This window comes from Natator depressus, chromosome 5 (assembly GCF_965152275.1).
Source record: "Natator depressus isolate rNatDep1 chromosome 5, rNatDep2.hap1, whole genome shotgun sequence".
In the NCBI taxonomy this organism is placed as follows: Eukaryota; Metazoa; Chordata; order Testudines; family Cheloniidae; genus Natator; species Natator depressus.
This window is the reverse complement of record NC_134238.1, coordinates 14,078,642-14,098,953: the sequence shown is the minus strand read 5'-3', so window position 1 is coordinate 14,098,953 and position 20,312 is coordinate 14,078,642. Positions and strand designations below refer to the sequence as shown.

General features: G+C 45.5%; 1 protein-coding gene across 1 annotated transcript in view; it reads left to right on the top strand.

Annotated features, from left to right (window-relative positions):
• ZBTB7C (zinc finger and BTB domain containing 7C) overlaps positions 1-20,312 on the top strand; it is a 129,764-nt gene that overhangs the window by 94,390 nt on the left and 15,062 nt on the right. The window contains exon 2 of the mRNA XM_074952339.1: positions 16,360-17,559. Within this exon, the coding sequence (XP_074808440.1) occupies positions 16,376-17,559 (1,184 nt within the window). The 5' untranslated portion in view covers positions 16,360-16,375. The remainder of the gene's footprint in view (positions 1-16,359; positions 17,560-20,312) is intronic.

The window sequence follows — 20,312 nt, the reverse complement described above, 5'->3', positions numbered from 1 at the left end:
ACTTCCAATTTTTAAAGGATGCCTTTTTGCCTCTAACCACTTCCTTTATTCTGTTGTTTAGCCATGGTTGCATTTTTTGGTCCTCTTTCTGTTGTTGTTATTTTATTTGGGGGTATTCACTTAGTTTGAGCCTCTATTGTGTTTTAAAATAGTTTCCATGGATCTTGCTGGATCTCATTCTTGTGACTGTTCCTTTTAATTTCCATTTAACCAGCTTCCTCATTTTTGTGTAGTTCCCCTTTTTGAAGTTAAATACTACCGTGGTGGGTTTCTTTGGTATTCCCCCTCTCCCATGAGGATGTTAAATTTAATTACATTATGGTCGCTATTATCAAGTGGTTCAGCTATATTCACCTCTTGGACCAGATCCCGTGCTCCACTTAGGACTAAGCCTCTCCTCTTTCGGGTTCCAGGACTAGCTGCTCCAAGAAGCATCATTAATGGTGTCTAGAAATTTTATCTGTACATCTCGTCCAAAAGTGACATGCTCCCACTCAGTATCGGGATAGTTGAAATCCTCCATTATTATCAGGGATTCTGTTTTTGTAGCCTCTCTGATCTCCCTGAGCATCTCACAACCACCGTCCTGTAGTATATTTCTACTGCCATACCAGGGGTGGGCAAACTTTTTGGCCTGAGGGCCACATCGGGGTGCAAAACTGTATGGAGGGCCGGGTAGGGAAGACTGTGCCTCCCCAAACAGCCTGGCCCCCTCCCACTTCCCACTCCCTGACTGCCACCCTCAGAACCCTCCACCCATCCAACCCTCCTGCTCCTTGTCCCCTGACACCCCCTCCCAGAACCCCACGCCCCAAGCCGCGCCCCCCGGGACCCCACCCCCTATCCAACCCCTCCTATTTCCTCTCCCCTGACGGTCCCCGACAGGCCCCCCAGGACTCCCACGCCCTATCCAACCCGCCCTGTTCCCCGACTCCTGATCGCCCCAGCACCTCCGCCCCATCTAACCGCTCCCTGTTCCCTGACTGCCCCCCAGAACCTCCTACCTAACCTGCCCACCGCCACGCACGCGCTTGCCGTTGCCACCCCCTTACCATGCCGCTCAGAGCGGCAGGAGCTCGCAGCTATGCCACCCGCGCTGCCCGGGAGGAGCAGCGGGCCAGAGTGCTGCCCACGCGGCAGCGTGGCTGCGGGGGAGGAGGGACAGTGGGGGAGGAGCCGGGGGCTAGCCTTCGGGGCCAGGAGCTCCAGGGCCAGGCAGGATGGTCCCGCGGGCCGGATGTGGCCCGTGGGCCATAGTTTTCCCACATCTGTGCTATACTCTCATTATTCAAGCATGGAATTTCTATCCATACAGATCTTGTGGTGCAGTTTGATTCATTTAGGATTTATACTATATTTGACTCGCTGCTTTCTTTCACATATAGTGCCCCTCCACCAGTACAACCAACTCTGCCATTCCAAGATATTCTGTACCTTGATCTTACCGTGTCCCATTGGTTATCATCATCGTTCCCCAAGTTTCTGTGATGCCCATTATATCAATATCCTCATTTAACACCAGGCATTCACGTTCACCCATCTGAGTGTTCAGACTTCTAGCATTTGTATGCAAGCACTTATAACATTTGTCAATATTTAGTTGTGTGCCTTCATGTAATTGTAATTGATGTTATTGAATGGGATCTTTTTCATTTAACCATTTCTCTTCAGTTCCCACCTTCATCAGCTTCTGTCCTCTCCTCGTTACTAGGATATAGAGTATCTCCTTTAATAAATCCTCCCCTAAGGGATTTGTTTGTCCAAACCACGTGCTCTTCCACACCTGTTGGGTTTCCCCAGCCTTTAGTTTAAAAAATCCTCTACAACCTTTTTAATTTTACATGCCAGCAGTCTGATTCTGTTTTGGTTTAGGTGGAGCCCATCCTTCCTGTATAGCCTCCTCCTTTCCCAAAAGACCCCCCAGTTCCTGGTAAACTTAAATCCCTCCTCCCAACACCATTGTCTCATTCACATGTTGAGACTCTGCTGTTCTGCCTGGGGGAGCTGAGCTGACTCGGCCCTGGGTGGTCTGGCTATCAGCAGAAAAAGCGCTTTGGATGGATGTGGCAATGACCAGTCATTGCTGAATCCAGTCAACACTGACCCCTCGCCCCCAAAGTGGATTTTATTAATTTTGTATCTTTACTTGTGAGTAGATGCAGCCCTTGGCGCACCATCTGGAATCTGGCTCTAATACACACATATCTCCACTAATTGTTCATGTTTATGTGCACGGTTGGTATCATTTATCTGCCTGACCACTCTTTGCCAAAACACTGTTCAGTGCATTGAATGTCCCTTGCAAAGTGGATCTCAGACTTCCTCAAGCTGTGTAACAGAAGTGACCCACAGGCACTGATTTCAGAGATTTATATAAACTTGGAAATTAGCAAGCGTGTGGGGTAATTAAAGCAAACCTGTAAGATGGAGCCAATATGAAAAAATAAACCTTCAATTATGGAAGGCACTGAAGTGTACAGGATTGCTGCTGGAACTCCCGTCTGCATTATCTCAGGCTTGCATTCTTCCAATGGAACTTTTGAGTGACTGGGAGAGTCCAGGGCTAGATCCTGGATGGGTATTATGGCACCTTTATGCCAATGATGGGCTCATAACTTAGAGCAGCCTTTGTGTGCCCATCATGAATAGAGCAGCTTTAATTATGACAGCTGGTAACAGCCCACAGCATGGTGCTCCAGGCACACCCTCTAGTATTATGCCAGCTTTATGCCACCTGGGGATTCCCCCGTGTAAGGGGAATCCCCAGTTAGCTGTTGAAGCCACTGTGCCATGCCTATGGACTGATGCAAAGGAGATGGGGGCAGAGCTGGTGATCTGACCCAAAATTTTCATAGCATTTGCTCTAACTGTATTATACATTGATTCTCTTTGATTTTAATGATTGTTAATGAGAAATATATGTAGCGGTAAGCCATCATTGGTGCATGCAAGATTTTCAGACAACTGCCTGATATCAAGGTGAGGGGCACCCTAGGAGAGGATAGACGAATGTTCATTGGAATTGCACATGTAAATCTCCATGCGCAGATGAAAGAATAGACACCAACTAAAATAAATAGAAACATGGGGAACTTTTGCAAAAATGCATGACCTTTACTCAAGTAACCTCAACTGTTTGTTACTGAGCGCCCCCCAAATCCGGCTGCAGCCCGTGGTAATTGGGACACTTGGAACGTAAGACCAGACCAGCCTCTTGCAAGATCAGACCCTTTTTTGTGTGAGTTGAGCAGGTTTTGGCTCATAATTTGCTGTTCCTCTGATTTTATCTTCAGATCATCTTTGGCCTTATTTGTGGCATATCTTGTGTGTAACTTGTATATCACACCGGATCATCTGCTGGTGATAGATTCATTTGCACATGTGTAATATTTGTTGCATCATCATTTTAACGAGCCTTTAAAGATTCCAAAAGATGAATTCATGAAGGGCACAGCAGATACATTTGTCTCCACACCTTAGTGAATGAATGAGTGGCATTTGTAATCACTATTTGTCGTCTTTAACAAATAGTTCTCGTGATACTTCCAAGGTGCTGTTATAATAGAAAAACCAGATCTTCTCCAATATTGACATGCCTTATGTCTACTCTACATGCATAATTTTTCGATGATGTTAGAAAACTGGACTGAATCATAGTCATTAAAACTGAAAAGCAATTAACAATGTCATCGTTTGGATGAGAGAGACAGTCAAAGCTCTGACCAACTGCGTTCTTTTGAGGTCACGCTGTGCTTTTCAAAAGAACAGAGATCCTCACCCCGCTGTCCTGTTCTGATTCCAATTTGGGTAATTAGATTCTGCCTATCTACATTTCTCCATGGAATCCCAGATGAGTAGGCTACCTTTCTTCATTTCCTGTCCTACACTGCAGTGCATTGCTGTTGTGCATGGTAACACAGCTGCACACTCCGCTGCAGAGGTGGCTGCATTTCAGTGGCAGGATAAAAATGTAAGGCTGTCTTATAAATAGCCTATACTTTATTTTGGGTATTACGATGAGAGTTGCTTGAGATGGACAGAAAATAATGTTCTTTTAACATAGTTTGTGTGTGTGTAAAGTATATATCTATGCTTTTGGGTGGGGTGTGTGTGTGTGTGTATATATATATATATAAGGGTCTACTCTAAAAAATGACTATGTTAAAACAGTGCTGTGGGCTTCCATGTTGTTTGTATGTCAATTACTTCCATATCAGACATGCTGTTTACCATTTAGAAAGGTGTTTTTGAATGCGCAGCCCAGATCACTCAGGCTAGGCTACGAGAGTCCATGTGAGTTCTTCCCTTGGTGCATCATCAACTGTGAAAAAGGTCCTGCAGGTCAAATGATGCCTTCGGCGACATCTGTTTTACCTTGCTACTTTCACTGCATTTGCAGAGCTGTCACTGGATCTTAGGAAACCGTTCTGTTGATGGTGTACAAAAACAGTGTGCACAATGAAGATGATGCACAAGAACCAATTAACCATTGCAATAGCTTGCCTAGGAAAATGGTGGATTCTCCATTGCTTGCAGTCATTGAATGGACAGATTTCTAAAAGATATGCTGTAGCTCAAACAGAAGTGATGGGCTCAATGCAGGAAATACTGGGTAAAGTTCTTTGATTTGTATTATGCAGGAGGTCAGCCTAGATGTCCATAATGGTTCCTTCTGCCCGTAAAAGCTATGAAACTGAAAGAGGGAATCGTATCCAGGTTATGCGCTCTCTCTCTCAGCTGTGTTGGCTCTGCAGGGCTAACAGGATTAAAATATAATACACAGTTATTTTTGTCTTAAATGTCAGCAGATTGGATTGTGAAGAGACACATTAAGAAGCAAGGGTTGAGTGAGAAGGTGCCAGATTTGCATAGTAACTTTTCAGAGTTGACTTTAAAACCCTTTACTCCAGCGATGCTGGGGGTTCCCATCCCCTGAATACCCTGCCTTCCTGCAAAGTGAATTTAAGCTCAGGAGAAAGGCCAGGAAGAAGGCATTGGAAAGTAAAGGACAGGTCTGATACAGACAGTTGTAGTATGATCTCACCCATACTGCTCCACCAGCATGTTCAACCCCGACATCTCCTGGGCCACTCAATCTTTGGCCAGTGGTGCCAATTAGTGATGGAAGTTTATGTGATGTGACCACACCCATTATTAATTACTATTATTATTGCAGCAGTGTCCACTGGTCCCAGTCCACACAGGAAAAGAGAGCTCTGCCCCAAAGAGCTTGCCATACAAGGCTATAATCATGCGCTTGACTCTATGTGGTTGGACCCCTGTACCCATTCACTGGGGCTGTGCCTGGGTGCAGAGGCCAGCCATGTGATATTGGTCACAGGATCAGGACTTCAGCAACTGGCCTGCAACTGCCAGACTCATTCTGCGCCTGTTGCAGGTTAGAAGCAGACTGAATGCTTTTCCCATTGCAGCAGGGTAAAAAAAAGAAGGGTCTCCCCTAGCTGACCTGATGCTTTCTCTTCCTTTCTTTCAAATGCATTATTTCATGTGTCTCTATTTCCTCTTCCCCTACCCTCCCCGATGGTAAAGCCTGTGAGCAAAACTTTAAAATTCATTTTGCTTGACCTAAATAATCGGGTGGATGAGCCTTGAGTTTATTACATCCTGCATGGGGGAAAAAAAGATAAACTGGTCTTTGTGGGGGAGGCTGGGCTATATTATTACAGTATCTTTAGACTGCTCTCTTCCAACCCAGCAATAAAATTTGTGGTAGTGCATCTAGCAATATGCTGATTTAAATGCAGCTTTCCACGTCTGTCTCCCCCCCCTTCAAAAAACCTCTGTCTTTTTGTTTGATCAGTCCCTTTAAAAATCTGATTCTTATGCTGTGAGTGGGACGATGTTGTATCCCATTTCTTTTCTTTGTCGTTTCAATCATACAGCGGGTAAGTGAAAAACAGGCAGGTAGTGCTTTCTGCACCACCTTCTTGCCTTAAGGGAAAAACAGTAGGTATTAGGGTGGGTGGTTTTAATAATAGGCTATCCTGGAGACAAGATGTTCAGAAGGGAGGTGTGCTCAAGGAAATATTTGCCTTTTTGGGGTTTGTTTTTTTTTTTAAATAAAAACTTACATCTTTCGTAGTGTGCATTTTAAGATTCCGAGCTACTTTTCTGCAAGGGAAGAGATGCATTTTGGGAGGCTGTAGAAAGCAAGGGACAAGGGAAGCTTTGTCATTTTAGCTTTTGAAGGACAGAGGGCCAGCTTCTTATCTGGTGTAAATCAGTGTCGCTTCATGCCGTGACACCTGTTTACACCCAGTGACAATCTGGCCCATACTTATGAAAATTGTCATCCGATGATTGTTCATATCACTTCTGTGGCACCTTTCTTCTAAGTATTATATTAATTATCCACTGCAATCTACCTAGCTACATGTGCTTAGCCCTATTTGTTCAGAGGGGCAAACTGAGGCAGGAGAGATGAACTGACTTGCCTGAGGTCACCCAACAAGTCACAGGCAGAGCTGGGAATAGATCCCCAGAGTCCCCATTCCCACAATCGCCCACCTCTCCCAGACAATGGCATAGCTAATACTGAATGTGATGACCAGGAATTATTAAGCATCGGTTAGCGTATCTCTTAGAAGGTGGCTGCTGCAGTTTGACAGATTAGCCTACTCTCGCATGCACATCTTAATTGCCTCATTACCACGATGCACAAATAAAAAATCATACCTTTATGGGCTGATTGATGTAGCAGGGAGCGATGCAAAGGGACAGGCAGAGTTGGGAAACAACCCTGTCTGCAAAAGGAACCATATAAGGGGGAGCATTCAGAAAGTCCAGCCACTTCTACATCCAGCTGTCAAGTTTGACACGGGAGGAAAGGCTTTGGAATGAGGGGCACATCCCCAAATGGCAGAGCCAGGACGATGGAACTGCCCCTATTATTGTTATTTATGGGGCACAACCAGCGTCCCCAGCATTGCATAGTCGTCGGTGAAGCGTGGCGAATATAGAGCAGCTCCCTGCCCAAGGAGCTAGGCAGACAGCGACAGGACGATACAAGCCAAAGCCAGTGTGAGAAAGGTACATTCTAGGCAGAGTGCTTCGGCACATCGGGGACCTGCTGATGAGGTGGGACTCGTTTCTCTACTGCATCTATACTTGGGGTTTTAGACCTGAAACTTGCTGATGCGGGATTTCTAAATTTCGGTAACTGAGAATGATTGATGGTGTGTAGAACAGTGACAAGACTCAGCAGAGAGAACATAATCAGCAATATCTTCTCCTCAAGGGACATTGTTTAATGAGAAAAGCAAAGCAAGTAAACACGAGTAAAAAAAAAGAGAGAGAGAGAGAAATTCCCCCACTGAAGCTGGGGATTCATCCCAGATCTCTGACTTCTGGGTATGGACCATAACCTTCGCATGGACCATAACCAAGCAGCCAATGTATAGCCCTTCCCCTTCATGCTGGGGTACGGGGAGGGTGAAAGTTAGCTGAGTTTAACCCCTTGTTCAGTTGGGACCACATAGTGTCAGTGTCACACACTGACCAGGTGTGACTGGGTTTGGGTGGAATTTGGGTCCAAAATGATGGCCCATCTGCTTCCACTGAAAAATGATTTGTCCTTATGTCTGGAGAATGTTTTGATGCTTTTGAATTAGCAGTGAATCGGGGGGGGGAAGGAGGGGGAAGGGCGGGAAGAAATCACAAGAAACTTTGGTTTTGCCAGGAAGTATAATTTTGACACTTGCTAGCAGATGATGATCTGATGCAGTCTAAGGCTCTTTTATACGGAACACAGAATTCAGAATGAGCAGGAGTGCTGTGACCAGTGGGTAACATCTCACTCCGCTGGTGGTTTTGCCTTGATGCACAGAATGTATTCTGTAGGATGTGGTCTCTTGGAGGAATATTCACTGACAGAAGAACATCTCATGACAAACTGGTTTCTATCTAATTGCCATCTTCTCAAAAAAAAAATGCTCCCAGAACTAAACAGCTGTCAGCACTCACAGGATCTGAGGGGTAAAATTATAGCAAACAAGAAGCCAGGAAATATAAATTTGGAAAAGGGAATTCTTGGACAATTGTTTTTGCAAATAAAATGCTCTGTATTATAATAATATTACATGCAAGCATGCAATTACGTTTGAAAATTGCAAGCTTCCACCAAAGAGTCAGGCAGTTGGAGTTTTAAGCATTGTGTATTTAAAGGGACAGTTTTAGAGATTCAATACTGAACCTGCCCTGCCTAGACTGGATGGATGGCTAGAGAGGCAGAATTTGGGCAAGTATGAAGATAGACAGACAGATGCATTTTATAAATAAAAAATGAATACAGTCCCCCAATCAGAAGAACATAAGAATGGCCCTACTGGGTCAGACCATCTAGCCCAGTATCCTGTCTTCCGGACAGTGGCCAATGCCAGGGGCCCCAGAGGGAATGAACAGAAGAGGTAATCATCAAGTCATCCATCCCCTGTCACTCATTCCCAGCTTCTGGCAAACAGAGACTAGGGACACCATTCATGCCCATCCTGGCTAATAGCCATTGATGGACCTATCCTCCATGAATTTATCTAGTTCTTTTTTGAACCCTGTTATGGTCTTGGCCTTCACAACATCCTCTGGCAAGGAGTTCCACAAGTTGACTGTGCGTTGTATGAAGAAATACTTCCTTTTATTTGTTTTAAGCCTGCTGCCTATTAATTTCATTTGTTGACCCCTAGTTCTCGTGTTATGAGAAGTAGTAAACAACACTTCCTTATCTATTTTCTCTGCACCATTCATGATTTTATAGACCTCAATCATATCTCCCCTTAGCCATCTCTTTTCCAAGCTGAAAAGTCCCAGTCTTATTAATCTCTCCTCATACGGGAGCCGTTCCATACCCCTAATCATTTTTGTTGCCCTTTTCTGAACCTTTTCCAATTCCGATATATCTTTTTTGAGATGGGGCTCAGCTATTGTGGGCATGAACACATGGGGATGCTGTGTACTGTTTTTATACCCTGCCTGCTTCTAAGGTTGGACCAGACAGGCAAAGTGGAGGGATGCAGGGCTCACAAGCCATGGCACATGGATGAAGAGTCTCATGTGAAGTCTGCCAGCCTTGACAGTGCTCCTGAGCCAAGCCAAGCCATTGCTGCAGCTTTTTGCTGTAACACATGCTGTGCATTGTATTTGAATTCCTCCTGGCAGCCTTTTATCTCTGCCTAGTGTCTGGCTTCCCAGGGTGTGGTCCCCCAGAGATGGTGAAGATGGCGGAGAAGATAACAGAGGAGAATGCTGAAGTGGTGCTGTTTAGCCTGTATGCCGCTCACACAGAGTTAGTCACACAGAGCTGCTCGTAGTCAGTTATTGGCATTTTCACAGCTCCACTTTGGGAGCAATGGCCTGGCCTGGTGCTAGAGTGCTACTGAAGATGGATACATCCTGCAGATTAGCCCAAAGCAACTCAGCACTGAACTTTGAGGGAACAACCCAAAGCCCTGCATGTCAACACCCCAAGCTTTGGGACAATTCAGAGGAAGTTTTGAATTCTGACAGAGCAGAACAAACCAACAGCTACCTAGGACTTTTGCATATCAGGGCCACTCTGAAGCTCTTGGTGGTAGCAGGGATAGAACTCACATCCTCCTGCTTCTAACATAGCCTCTGATCACTTGACCTCAATGAGACCCCCCCCCCCCGCAGTTATTTTTATTTTTATTAGCTGTATAGGGCTTATGAGACATGGGTGATCAATGCCGATTCCATCCATTAGAGGGCATTATACTCAAACACACTAGCCAGTTCATTGCTCAGCCTCCTTGAAGGAAAATAAATCTTCTTAACATAACTAAGGAAATGGACCAGTTCCAAGTACCCTTTCACAACACTGAGCAATTTAGTCGTCCATGATTTACCAGGTACCATTAACGATGAATGTACAATCTTGAAGAACACAAGTGGGATGTCTCATTATCACCTATTTGGCAGACTCTGCAGAATAACCTAGACTTTCATTTCACCTCTCAGAGTCCAGACCATTTGTACCACGACTGCTTCGGCAGGGAAGAAACATTCCTGTTGTCTAATATTAACATTAGTGCATTCTGACATAATTTGTATTATTTCTTTTTAAATGATCCAAATGCTAAATGGGCATTTCTCTCTCTCTCTCTCTCACTCTGAGGTCTCTTTTTTCTGCATTCTTGTTTTCTCTATGGCATAATTTACAGTGGAGAGTCAAAAGTTAAAAGGAGGAGTGGGAAGCAAATGACCAAAAGAAAATCTTTTAAAGAGTAGACTGCAAAGCTGTGATCGTCAGAGCCAAGACATGGGCTTGGCTGCACTTTCACAAATATAGCTTCTAGGGTGTGGCTAGGGCAGGTTTACAATCAGCGGCTTGGCTGGAGTTCTGCGTGCTGAAAGGAGAGACAATCGCTAGCCTTCACCGCCAGCTCTGCCTGTGTTTGTGTGGCAGGGTGGGGGGCTTTGACTGCTATTGCTCTGAAGGGGGTGCAGGAGGTTCCCGAGCCAAAGTCCGCCTCATCTGGAATGCTTTGAAACCTGAGGGCAGTGGGTGTCTCAGCAGATTAATGGCCTGTGGGGTTTCCCATCGCAGACTTGAATTTCAGACCCAAGCCAGATCAAACGGACCAGAAATTGCTGATGGTAGCAATTTCACAAATGGCTCAGGTAGTCCCCACCCTGCTCCCTCTTAAATCAGAATTAAAAAATCCCCCCAGCCACTATGAATGCTGGGCTCTGACGCAGCAGACTTTGCTTTTGGAGAGGCCTGGACTGTGGAGCAGAAGTGGGGAAAGGTACCTTGACAGCCAGGGAAGATTGAAGGCCTGCCTGGCATTCAGCGTCCTGCCCATGAGAGCATTACTGCTGACCTTGCTTGGAGATGAAGCTTCTTTGCATCACTTCTAATGCACACTGACACCTTTGGAACAGTAAAGCACAGTGTACCACAAATGCAGTTAGCCACAGTAGATATTATGGCTTCTGCTAAGTTGCCTTTACAAACCCTGTATCTAGTATAAAATAAACATTTGGTTAGTACCTTCCAGCTGAGGATCATAATGTGCTTTACAAAGATGGAGCGGTATTATTCACCCCATGGTATAGTTAGGGAAATTAGTTTAACTGGGGCATATAGAGTAAGGGCCCTATTTTCAGACTTGGCTATGCCTTTGATCCATGAGGCATCTACATAAGTGGCCTGATTTTCAGAGCCCCTACAGCTGCCATCAAATTGGCCACTTTTGGCCTAAGGCCCAGATCCTCAAGGTGCTTAGGTGCCTAACTCCCATGGGAGGATTGGGGCCTAAGTGACCTCCCCAACGTCAGACAGACAGTCGGTGCAGAGTGAGGAACAGAGCCCAGGTCTCCTGAGTCCCAGTGCACTAACCACTAACCATACTGCCTGTTAGTGAAGTGATGCTGGTTCTCATCCCACAGTTGTCTGAAATTGCCTGCAGCCCCTTAGCTTCCTTTATTCCAAATCACTTGCATTCTTGCAGGAGAAATCTTTCAGCCAGAAATCAGTTTGTGAAGCATCTATAGGTGCTAAGGTGAACATTGAATGTATTATTACTTTTGAGATTTGGGTACTATAGAGCCCAGCCCTGACTCATATGAGTACTCCCAATGGAGTCAGACCCTTTTTAATACAAGCCATTCTTCAGGGCACAGGGCTCCCTGGGTGGCAATGCACCTGTTTACACCAGGGAGAAAATTTAGTCCTGTACATGCAACATGTTATCATTATAGAATTATGCTTTTAGAAGCTGAGCTTTTGTTGTAATAAAATGATGAATGAGTATTGAGCACTCTCATAAATAGAGTATTCGGAGATATCACTCAGAGCTTAATTGGAATGCAGTTATTTTAGGCGGCCTACCCACTATTTTTACAATGCTATAATTTTCTATTATAAAATGTATTTTTCTGTTAAACTCCATGTAATCAGTTTTTGGTCTCTCACTCTCCCACTTCCTTTGTGTGTGCACGCTTTCATTTCTTTAAAGGGGTGGCATTCATCGTTTGGAATACGTGCTGAGGCTGCTGATTCTATTTTTGGATCTGTTATTCTTGGAGAAAACACCCTTTAATTGGGGTGGGGGTGAAAGAGGCGGGAATAGGAGGGGAGCTTTAGGAAGGAAAGCGTTTAGCTGAAAGCGTCAACTTCAGAACGCTTCCAGCTTGTGTCAGTTCCCCCCGGGGCATGAGAATCTTAAGGTCATTTCTAGGATTGGTGTCCTGTATAGCAGTGCAGAACTGCACAGCTGTCAAACTACCAGGCTGGATAAGAGTGCCCTTTCTACAAACTTACATACATTTTTTAAATTTAAATTACATGGCTCCCCTTCAACTCTGCCAGGATCCTGAAATGTTATCAGCTTTCCTGCATGCTTTTGGTAAAGCAGAAACAGAATGAAGCTTGAGAGAAATGCAGTGTTAAAGTAAATGAAATCTAGTCTCTTTCCAAAAAGTGAGTTATAAGTAGTTTCAGGTACAACATCTGCCCCTCCATTCCCCTGCTAACTTTTATAGTTTTACAATCACATTTCCCCTATCTTTGAATTGTTTCTCTCTCTTCCTTGCTGCTACATGAAAGACCTGCACAAATAGGGAAAACTGATTGACTGTCCGGGAGATACAGTGAGATTGACTACACACAGTGTGCTGTGAAATACATCGCAGAAACAACCTGATATATGTTCTTCCAGTCTCTCTCCGTTACAGTGATCTTGGTGGTTATCAATTGTAGGTTAAAAAACATTAGACAAATGTAATTTTTAAGATGATGGTGTTTCTTTAAAACAAAACGTTAAAAGATAATGCGGCAAAGGAAATGTCATTCCCTATAACTGTTATTAGGATGCAAATACCTAAGAAGGAAGTCATCTCTTTGCAGCCACCTTTAAAGCTATTTATTATCTTACACCTGCTTGGATGACTTGGCGGATTTACTTTTTTTTAATGGCTACTTTAAACGGCTATTTTGTAGCATGTCATATGGGATCTGCTGGGTTAATTGTGAGGAAAGTTAGTTAGCTGAACATGGTTAAGCCCAAAACTGTGTAACGAATCAATTTGTTGCAAACAACAGACATGGATCAGGCTGGATCAGACACACATCAAGGGATCTCGGATGAGAACCCTTATTCTTCAGATCTAAAACACGAGCTTCAGTCACTTGAGCTAACCAAAGCCTCTTGTAGCTACTTGTAGAATTAGGTCCTGTTTTCTCTTTTTGGCCAGCCTCTTCAGAGCAAAATCATTCACTCCGTCCTACATACAAGCCAGTGTGTTACAACCATCACTTTCAGCCTTTAAATCAAGACTGGATATCTTTCTAAAAGAGGTGCTGTAGCTCAAACAGAAGTTACGGGGCTGACGCGGAAATTCCTGTGTGAGGTTCTACACCCTGTGTGACACACAGGGTCAGATTAGATTGTCATAATTGTCCCATCTGGCAGTAAAGTCTTTTAACCAGAAACCAGGTAACCTGGATTTTATTTCCAGCTCGGACAAAAAGTTACCGGCTTAGGGCAATCACGCTCACTGTCCCTCAGTTTCCCTGTCTGTAAAATGGGGATGATGGTAGCAGTGTTCTGTGTCCCAGTTCACAGATGCATTTAAAGCCCTTTGGGATTCCGGGAGGGAAGATGTGTCAGCACTGCACCGTAACTAGCTGATGCATGTGCACCACTCCCTGCTACTCATGTCATCAGTGCTATTCTGTGTAGTGAAAGAGGTTTTCCTGTAGCTCAAGTGGAAGGGGCCTATGTTTTTGAGGCAGATGGAACTCAGTTCTATCCCCACTGTCACCAAGAGGCCACAGTATGGTGACAAGAGTGAAGTGCTACATGGCTATAGATTTTTGCAGTGAGAGTATAGCACTCTCCTAACTGGCAGTGCTTTCACACGGGCTGACCGTTTTCTGCGATGACTTTTGTTTCATGTAGAAAGAACAGCCCTGCATATAAACAAGAGTTCTCGAGGACGTGGGGGATTTGCCTGCTCCAAAACAGGCCTTGGAGAGCAGGCTGGCTTGCGCTAAAAAGTGACTTAGGGCTGGAGGTAGTCCCGAGGCAGCTGTTTTGTGCTTAGTAGCGATGTCATCGTTTTCCCAAGGCCTTGGCTTGCCAGCTCCCACATAGTAACCACCAAACAATGGCTTGTTGGGCATGGGGGTGGGCAAGGAGGGGAGAGATAACCACAAGGTCTCAGCTGGTTATTGATCTTCCCTGGGTGGGAGGAGGAAAGCAGCATTGCATGAGAATTCCCCTGCCCACAGGGAGACACGCTGGAAAGTCTGATCCCTGGGTTCACACCGATGCTTTCCTATCCAAAAAGCAATGTTTGGTCAACGTTTAGGGGGGTCAGATCCAGCTGTCCTTCCTCAGGAAAAGCCAACAGGTTTGGTTTGACCAGGGGTTTGCTAACCAATTCAAGCCAACATCCTGGAACAGCGAGGAGAAGGAGGCGACCCAGCTGCTGCTCTGATGGCTGAGTTCCCCTTCCCCCCCCCCCGCTACCCCGGCTAACCACCTTCAGCCAGTCACAGCCCCACCCTCTCAGCTATATGACCCCAGGAGCAGGAGGTGCTGTGCTGGGTTGGAGTGGCAGCCAGCAGGGACCCTAGTACTCCACATGGCAGCTGAAGAGGTGCTCAGCCTATCAGAGAGCTAAAGGGGGGGAAATTATGAGGAAGGGGTGGGGGGAATAGAATGTGGGGAAGCAAGAAGAGAGATCTCGAGGCTGGATGGAAGAGAAGAGACAAGGGGGTGGGGAACAGGTTGCAGGAGAAATCCAGCAACATGAGGAGCCAGTGCAGGCTGGGTGGGAAACCTCCAATCCACCAGCATGTCTATGGCCTTCCAGCATCAGGGGAGTGGGTTAGCCGTCCCCCCGATTGTCCTCCCCTGCCTGTGCTTCTTTGGAAAATTACCCATAGAAAATGGTATAAACTGCACTGGTAACTGTGCAGTGGGAGTATTGCCTGAGTGAGGACTGCAAGGTTGGGGCCTTGGGGATGAAATGGCATTAACGCTCTCTCTTTGTGTGTCTCTGGCGTTCCCAAGGGGTTAATAGATTCAACGTGAGTCTGGTTGTTTTAGAAGTCTCTTCTGCATGTGACAGTGTTAATATATCCCTAGCCAGCTGGAGGAAATGTCTCCTGTTTTCTGGGATATCGCAAGTGGAGGCTCTTTTGGAACCGTTTGAAAGAGGAAACATCTGACAGATAACACTCGGGGGAACCCATTAATATCAGGTTTTCGGTTTTGGGTGTAGGCTTTTTTCTTCCGAATCCCCTTTTGAAGAACAAGCTGCACGGGGGGGTGGGGTGGGTGTGGAGGCCTTTGAACGGTAGCAGAGTGGATTTGATAATACTCTTGGAGATAAATGTGAGCGATACAACCGTTGCATCAAAGAGGCAAAGCCGTAAGTGTTAGACCCCCGCACATCCACACCGCAACTTTGACCCCAGTTCTTTGCACAGTTGGTTCTAAACATGGTCAGTGCCCACAAGCCACATGGCTAATACTCAGTTACTGATGATGGCAGCTAACCATGTCTCACCTTTGTAAGCACTGTAGGTGATGGGATCACTTAACTGGGTTTGCTGCTTAGCCAGTTGGCCAGTCCTCCTAGCTCTCTGTTCAGTAGGACATCCCAAACATGCTGTTGTTTGCTCTCCATGTGTATGTCCCTTGGATCGTCTATCCTATACCAAGGCAATATGGGATAGCTGCGTTACAGCGCTAATAACACTGCATGTTAGGAAGGAAACTGGTCATGCCATGTCATTCATTGCATACCGGGCATGCTTTTATTATTCTTATTTATTCAGATAGTGATGTAAATAGTCATAGTGCCTAGCAAAACACAAAGAGCTTAGCATGTAATTCAAGCAACGCAAACACGGGCAATAAATTGGGTCTGGGAGGATGTGGGAGACATCACTGGGGAGAAATCAGTGGGAAAGGATTCCTGGAGGGATGTGGAGGAGGAAAGAGGGCAAATGGGGTAAGAAACGGGAAGCTGTCCCAGGCATAGGGAACAGCCTGAGTGCAGGCCTGAAACTGAGAGTGGAAAGAGGGGACAAAGGGAGAGAAGACTGAGAGAAGGAAGTGGAGAGCACAGGGGGAAGTGGAGAAGAGATCATGGAAGGCTTTGAGGAGCTTGAATCTCACATAGCTCCATAATGTGTAGGGAGCAGTGGATTTTGTGAGCAGCATTTTGGAGAGAGGAGAAGTAAGAAGTAGGGAAGCAGGAGAGAAGAAGGTTACAGTGTTTGAGATAAGAGGTGACCATGGCACAGTCAGCTTTACGGATACTCAGAGACCTACTCTCTAATTCCTTGCTGTCTGTATTTTGTTCTAGGGCTCTAAATGAGAATATGGCCAATGGCATTGAAGATCTTATTGGGATTCCATTCCCAAATCACAGCAGTGAAGTCCTTTGCGGTTTAAATGAACAGCGGCACGATGGTCTACTCTGTGATGTCATCCTCATTGTCCAGGACCAGGAGTACAGGACCCACAGGTCTGTCCTTGCAGCCTGCAGCAAGTACTTTAAAAAACTCTTCACTACTGGCACTTTAACAGACCAGCCCTATGTTTACGAGATTGACTTTGTCAAGCCTGAAGCACTTTCTGCTATCCTAGAGTTTGCCTACACTTCAACCCTCACCATCACCACCTCAAACGTCAAGCACATCCTCAACGCAGCGAAGATGCTGGAGATCCAGTGCATTATCAATGTATGCCTTGAAATCATGGAGCCTGACAGAGAAGCTGAAGAGGAAGATGATAAAGAGGATGAAGATGACGATGATGACGAAGAAGATGATGATGATGAAGAGGAGGAGGAGGAGGAGGAGGAAGTGGAAGATTTTGTGAATCAGGAGAACCTCACAGATGTCCAAGAAGTAAGCTGTCACCAAAGCCCTTCAAAGTCTGACCTTACCGAAGAAACATACACAGAAGCACCTAGAGACTTCCCACACCATTACCCAGCCCATAGCTCTGCCGGCCACTTGGGCATGATACGAGACTTTTCCATCGAGTCATTACTAAGGGAAAATTTGTACCCTAAAACGAACATTCCAGAAAGGAGGCCAGCCCTATCTCCCTTCACACCAGGCTTCTTTCCCCACCTGTGGCATGGAAATTTCAGTTCCTTTTCCCAGCTAGAAGAGCAGCAAGTGGACAATGGCCCTTTGGACCTGGTGATCAAAAAGAGGAAGATTAAGGAGGAGGAGAAGGAGGAGCTCCCTCCGGCTCCTTTCCCTAATGACTTCTTCAAGGACATGTTTGCTGGCAATCCAGGAGGTCACCTAGGGCACATTAAGGCAGAGAACGACTATAGCGCTTATCTCAATTTTCTAAGTGCCACCCACCTGGGAGGAGTGTTTCCTCCATGGCCCCTGGAGGAAGAAAGGAAGATAAAGCCCAAGGCATCTCAGCAGTGTCCGATCTGTAACAAAGTCATCATGGGGGCAGGGAAGCTGCCACGGCACATGAGAACCCACACAGGAGAAAAGCCATACATGTGCACTATCTGTGAAGTTCGCTTTACCAGGTGTGCATCAGTTATTACTGTTGGATTTAGCAATGCAGCTACAAAAGGGGGATGGTGCCCTAATAAAGCTTTGATGGATTTACTGAGTCCAGCAATACAGGTTGCTAACCACAAATGCTATTTATAGAGATCACTTACTACGCGTGAGCCTGTGGCAGGTTAGGGCCTTAGTAGACAACGAGAAAGATCTCAGTGAAGCTACTCCATGGAGACATAGGCATTTAAGCAATGTCTCCTTCCACTTAAGAGTAAAGTGAATATCAAGGAAATAGGGGCCTGACACAAAGCCCATTGAAGTCAATGGAAAGACTCCCATTGATTTTAATGGGTTTTGGATCGTCTATCCTATGCCCAGGCAGTATGGGATAGCAGTGTTACAGTGCTAACACTGCATGTTAGGAAGGAAACTGGTCATGCCATGTCATTCACTGCATACCGGGCATGCTTTTATTATTCTTATTTATTCAGATCGTGATGTAACTGACAGCCTGTCAGTTATCCAGATAGCTACTAACCAGACAAGAGTGTAAATAAAGGTATGTAACATTTTCCAGCTGGTCATTGTTTACCAGTGTGGAATCCACTGTGGAAGCACTGCAGAAAAGGGTGTGTGACCAAGACCGGTGAAACAAATCAATGGATGTTTCTGGCTAAAATGTTTTTGGCTATCTAGATAATCTAGGGGCTGATTCAAAACTCACTGAAATCAATGGGAGTCTTTCTGTTGACTTAGTGGAATTTGGATCAGGACTCTGTTTTCTTGTAGTTCACTGGCAAGCCTTGTCTATGCATTGTGTTAGAAAGCGCATTAACTAGCACCGGATTAAACATGGTTTTGGACTGAGTGTGGACCACAACCAGCTACCACCTGTTTAAACAAAACTGTCCTTGACCATTCTAAGGCTGAGAATATGCTAATTATAACACTGTTTTCTGTGTTGTTGTAGCCGTGTTGGTCCCAGGATATTAGAGAGCCAAGGTGGGTGAAGTAATATCTTTTACTGGACCAACTTTCTGTTGGTGGACCAGGCAAGCTTTCGAGCTACACAGACAGACTTCTTCTTCTTCCCAGACCTGAAGAAGAGCTCGGTGTAGCTGAAAAGCTTGTCTCTTTCACCAACAGAAGTTGGTCCAATAAAAGATATTACCACACCCACCTTCTCTCTCTAATAACATGTTAGTTACCAGGTTTTCTAACAGGGTGCATGTTCCCAGTGGAGACAAGGATGAAATCAGCAAGCCTGGGTCCAAATTCTGTGCTGGTTTACACCCTTTGCACCTCCATTGACTTAAGCAGGGCCCTGGGAGGATATAAATGAGCATGGATTAGGCCCATTGTGCTCTAAGTCGGCGACACAGATCTCTGATGCAGCACCATGCAGCTCGTCTCTGAAAAGCTTGGCCAATTAAATCCACGAGCAGAGAAAAACAGATTCCTGGATCTGTTCTTGCTGAGTATAATTAATATCTAACAAGTAGAATCTTTACCATAATAAAGATTTCTGACAAGAGCATGGTATTTCAGCTTCTGGCTGTGAGGGAGAGAAAGCCCTGTTAGGCTTGGGGGAGCGAGCTGTTGAAAATAACATGAACAGTCGGAAGAGCAGAGCGCCTGACAATGGGCAGATACCTGGGGTGCATCAGCACTCAGCCTGCCTTTTCTTCCTTTGTCCCTGTGATAATATTCAAATGCAGACTATGCAGATGATGGGGATTTGACCTGAAAATAAATGTCCATGCCATGCTACATTAGCACAGCTGATACCGCATTCTAATATGTTGCACATTGTACCGCAGGCCAGTGTAGACAACGTGATCTGGCTAATCCTGATGTTTAAAGGGAAAGGCCGATTGCCTGTGTTAATTAATGACTGCAGGTAATTTGTTCCTACTGTCGCTGTCGCCCCACCCCTATTTACATGTAAGTGCTATTGAAAAACGCTGTATGGTTTGCACTGGACACATACAACTTCCATTTAGCTACATAATAGGGAGCAATAGTGCAAACTTCCCAACCTGCCCTGCAAGTATGCCTCACCCCTGACCTGTAGGGACTGTTTACGTTTTCATGCCCATGCAGAGTTTGGCAGCCTCTCTGTTGAGGCCACTGCTATTAATGCCAGTTACTACCAGGTGTGGTTGTGCTGGTGCTATGGATAACTGTCCATAGGGAAAGTAGCTAAGACCACAGACACACTTCACATGCACCCTCAGACATACCTTGCTCTTATATAGCATTTTTCATCCATATTATTTATGTGATCATAGCACCTAGGAGCCCCAGTCATGGACCAGGACCCCATTGTGCTAGGTGCTGTACAAACCATAGATCTCAAAGCACTTTACAAAGATGGTCAGTATCATTATCCCCATTTTACAGATAGGGAAACAGAGGCTGTCCAGGAGCAGACTAGGGAATAGAAGCTAAGGGTTCTGCATCCCAGTATAGTGCTCTGACCACTAGGTCATACTGCAGGTTGAACCAACAACCGGCCAGTAAGAAGCTCCATATTGCATTGCCTATCTGTGTCTCCTTCCAGTCCTCTCCCAAAACTCATATCTATCTGCAACCAGCTATAAGAGTATAATTGACAACTGAACCTAATTGGTATGCTGTAGCTTGTGGCAGCTTATGTGCCATCCAGAGGACTTTGTTCATGGAGAAGATGCTACATTAGAAAAACATTCTGGAACAAATTCTGATCTGGGATGCACATGTGGTCCCCATTGACTTCAGTGGGAGCTGAGCGTAC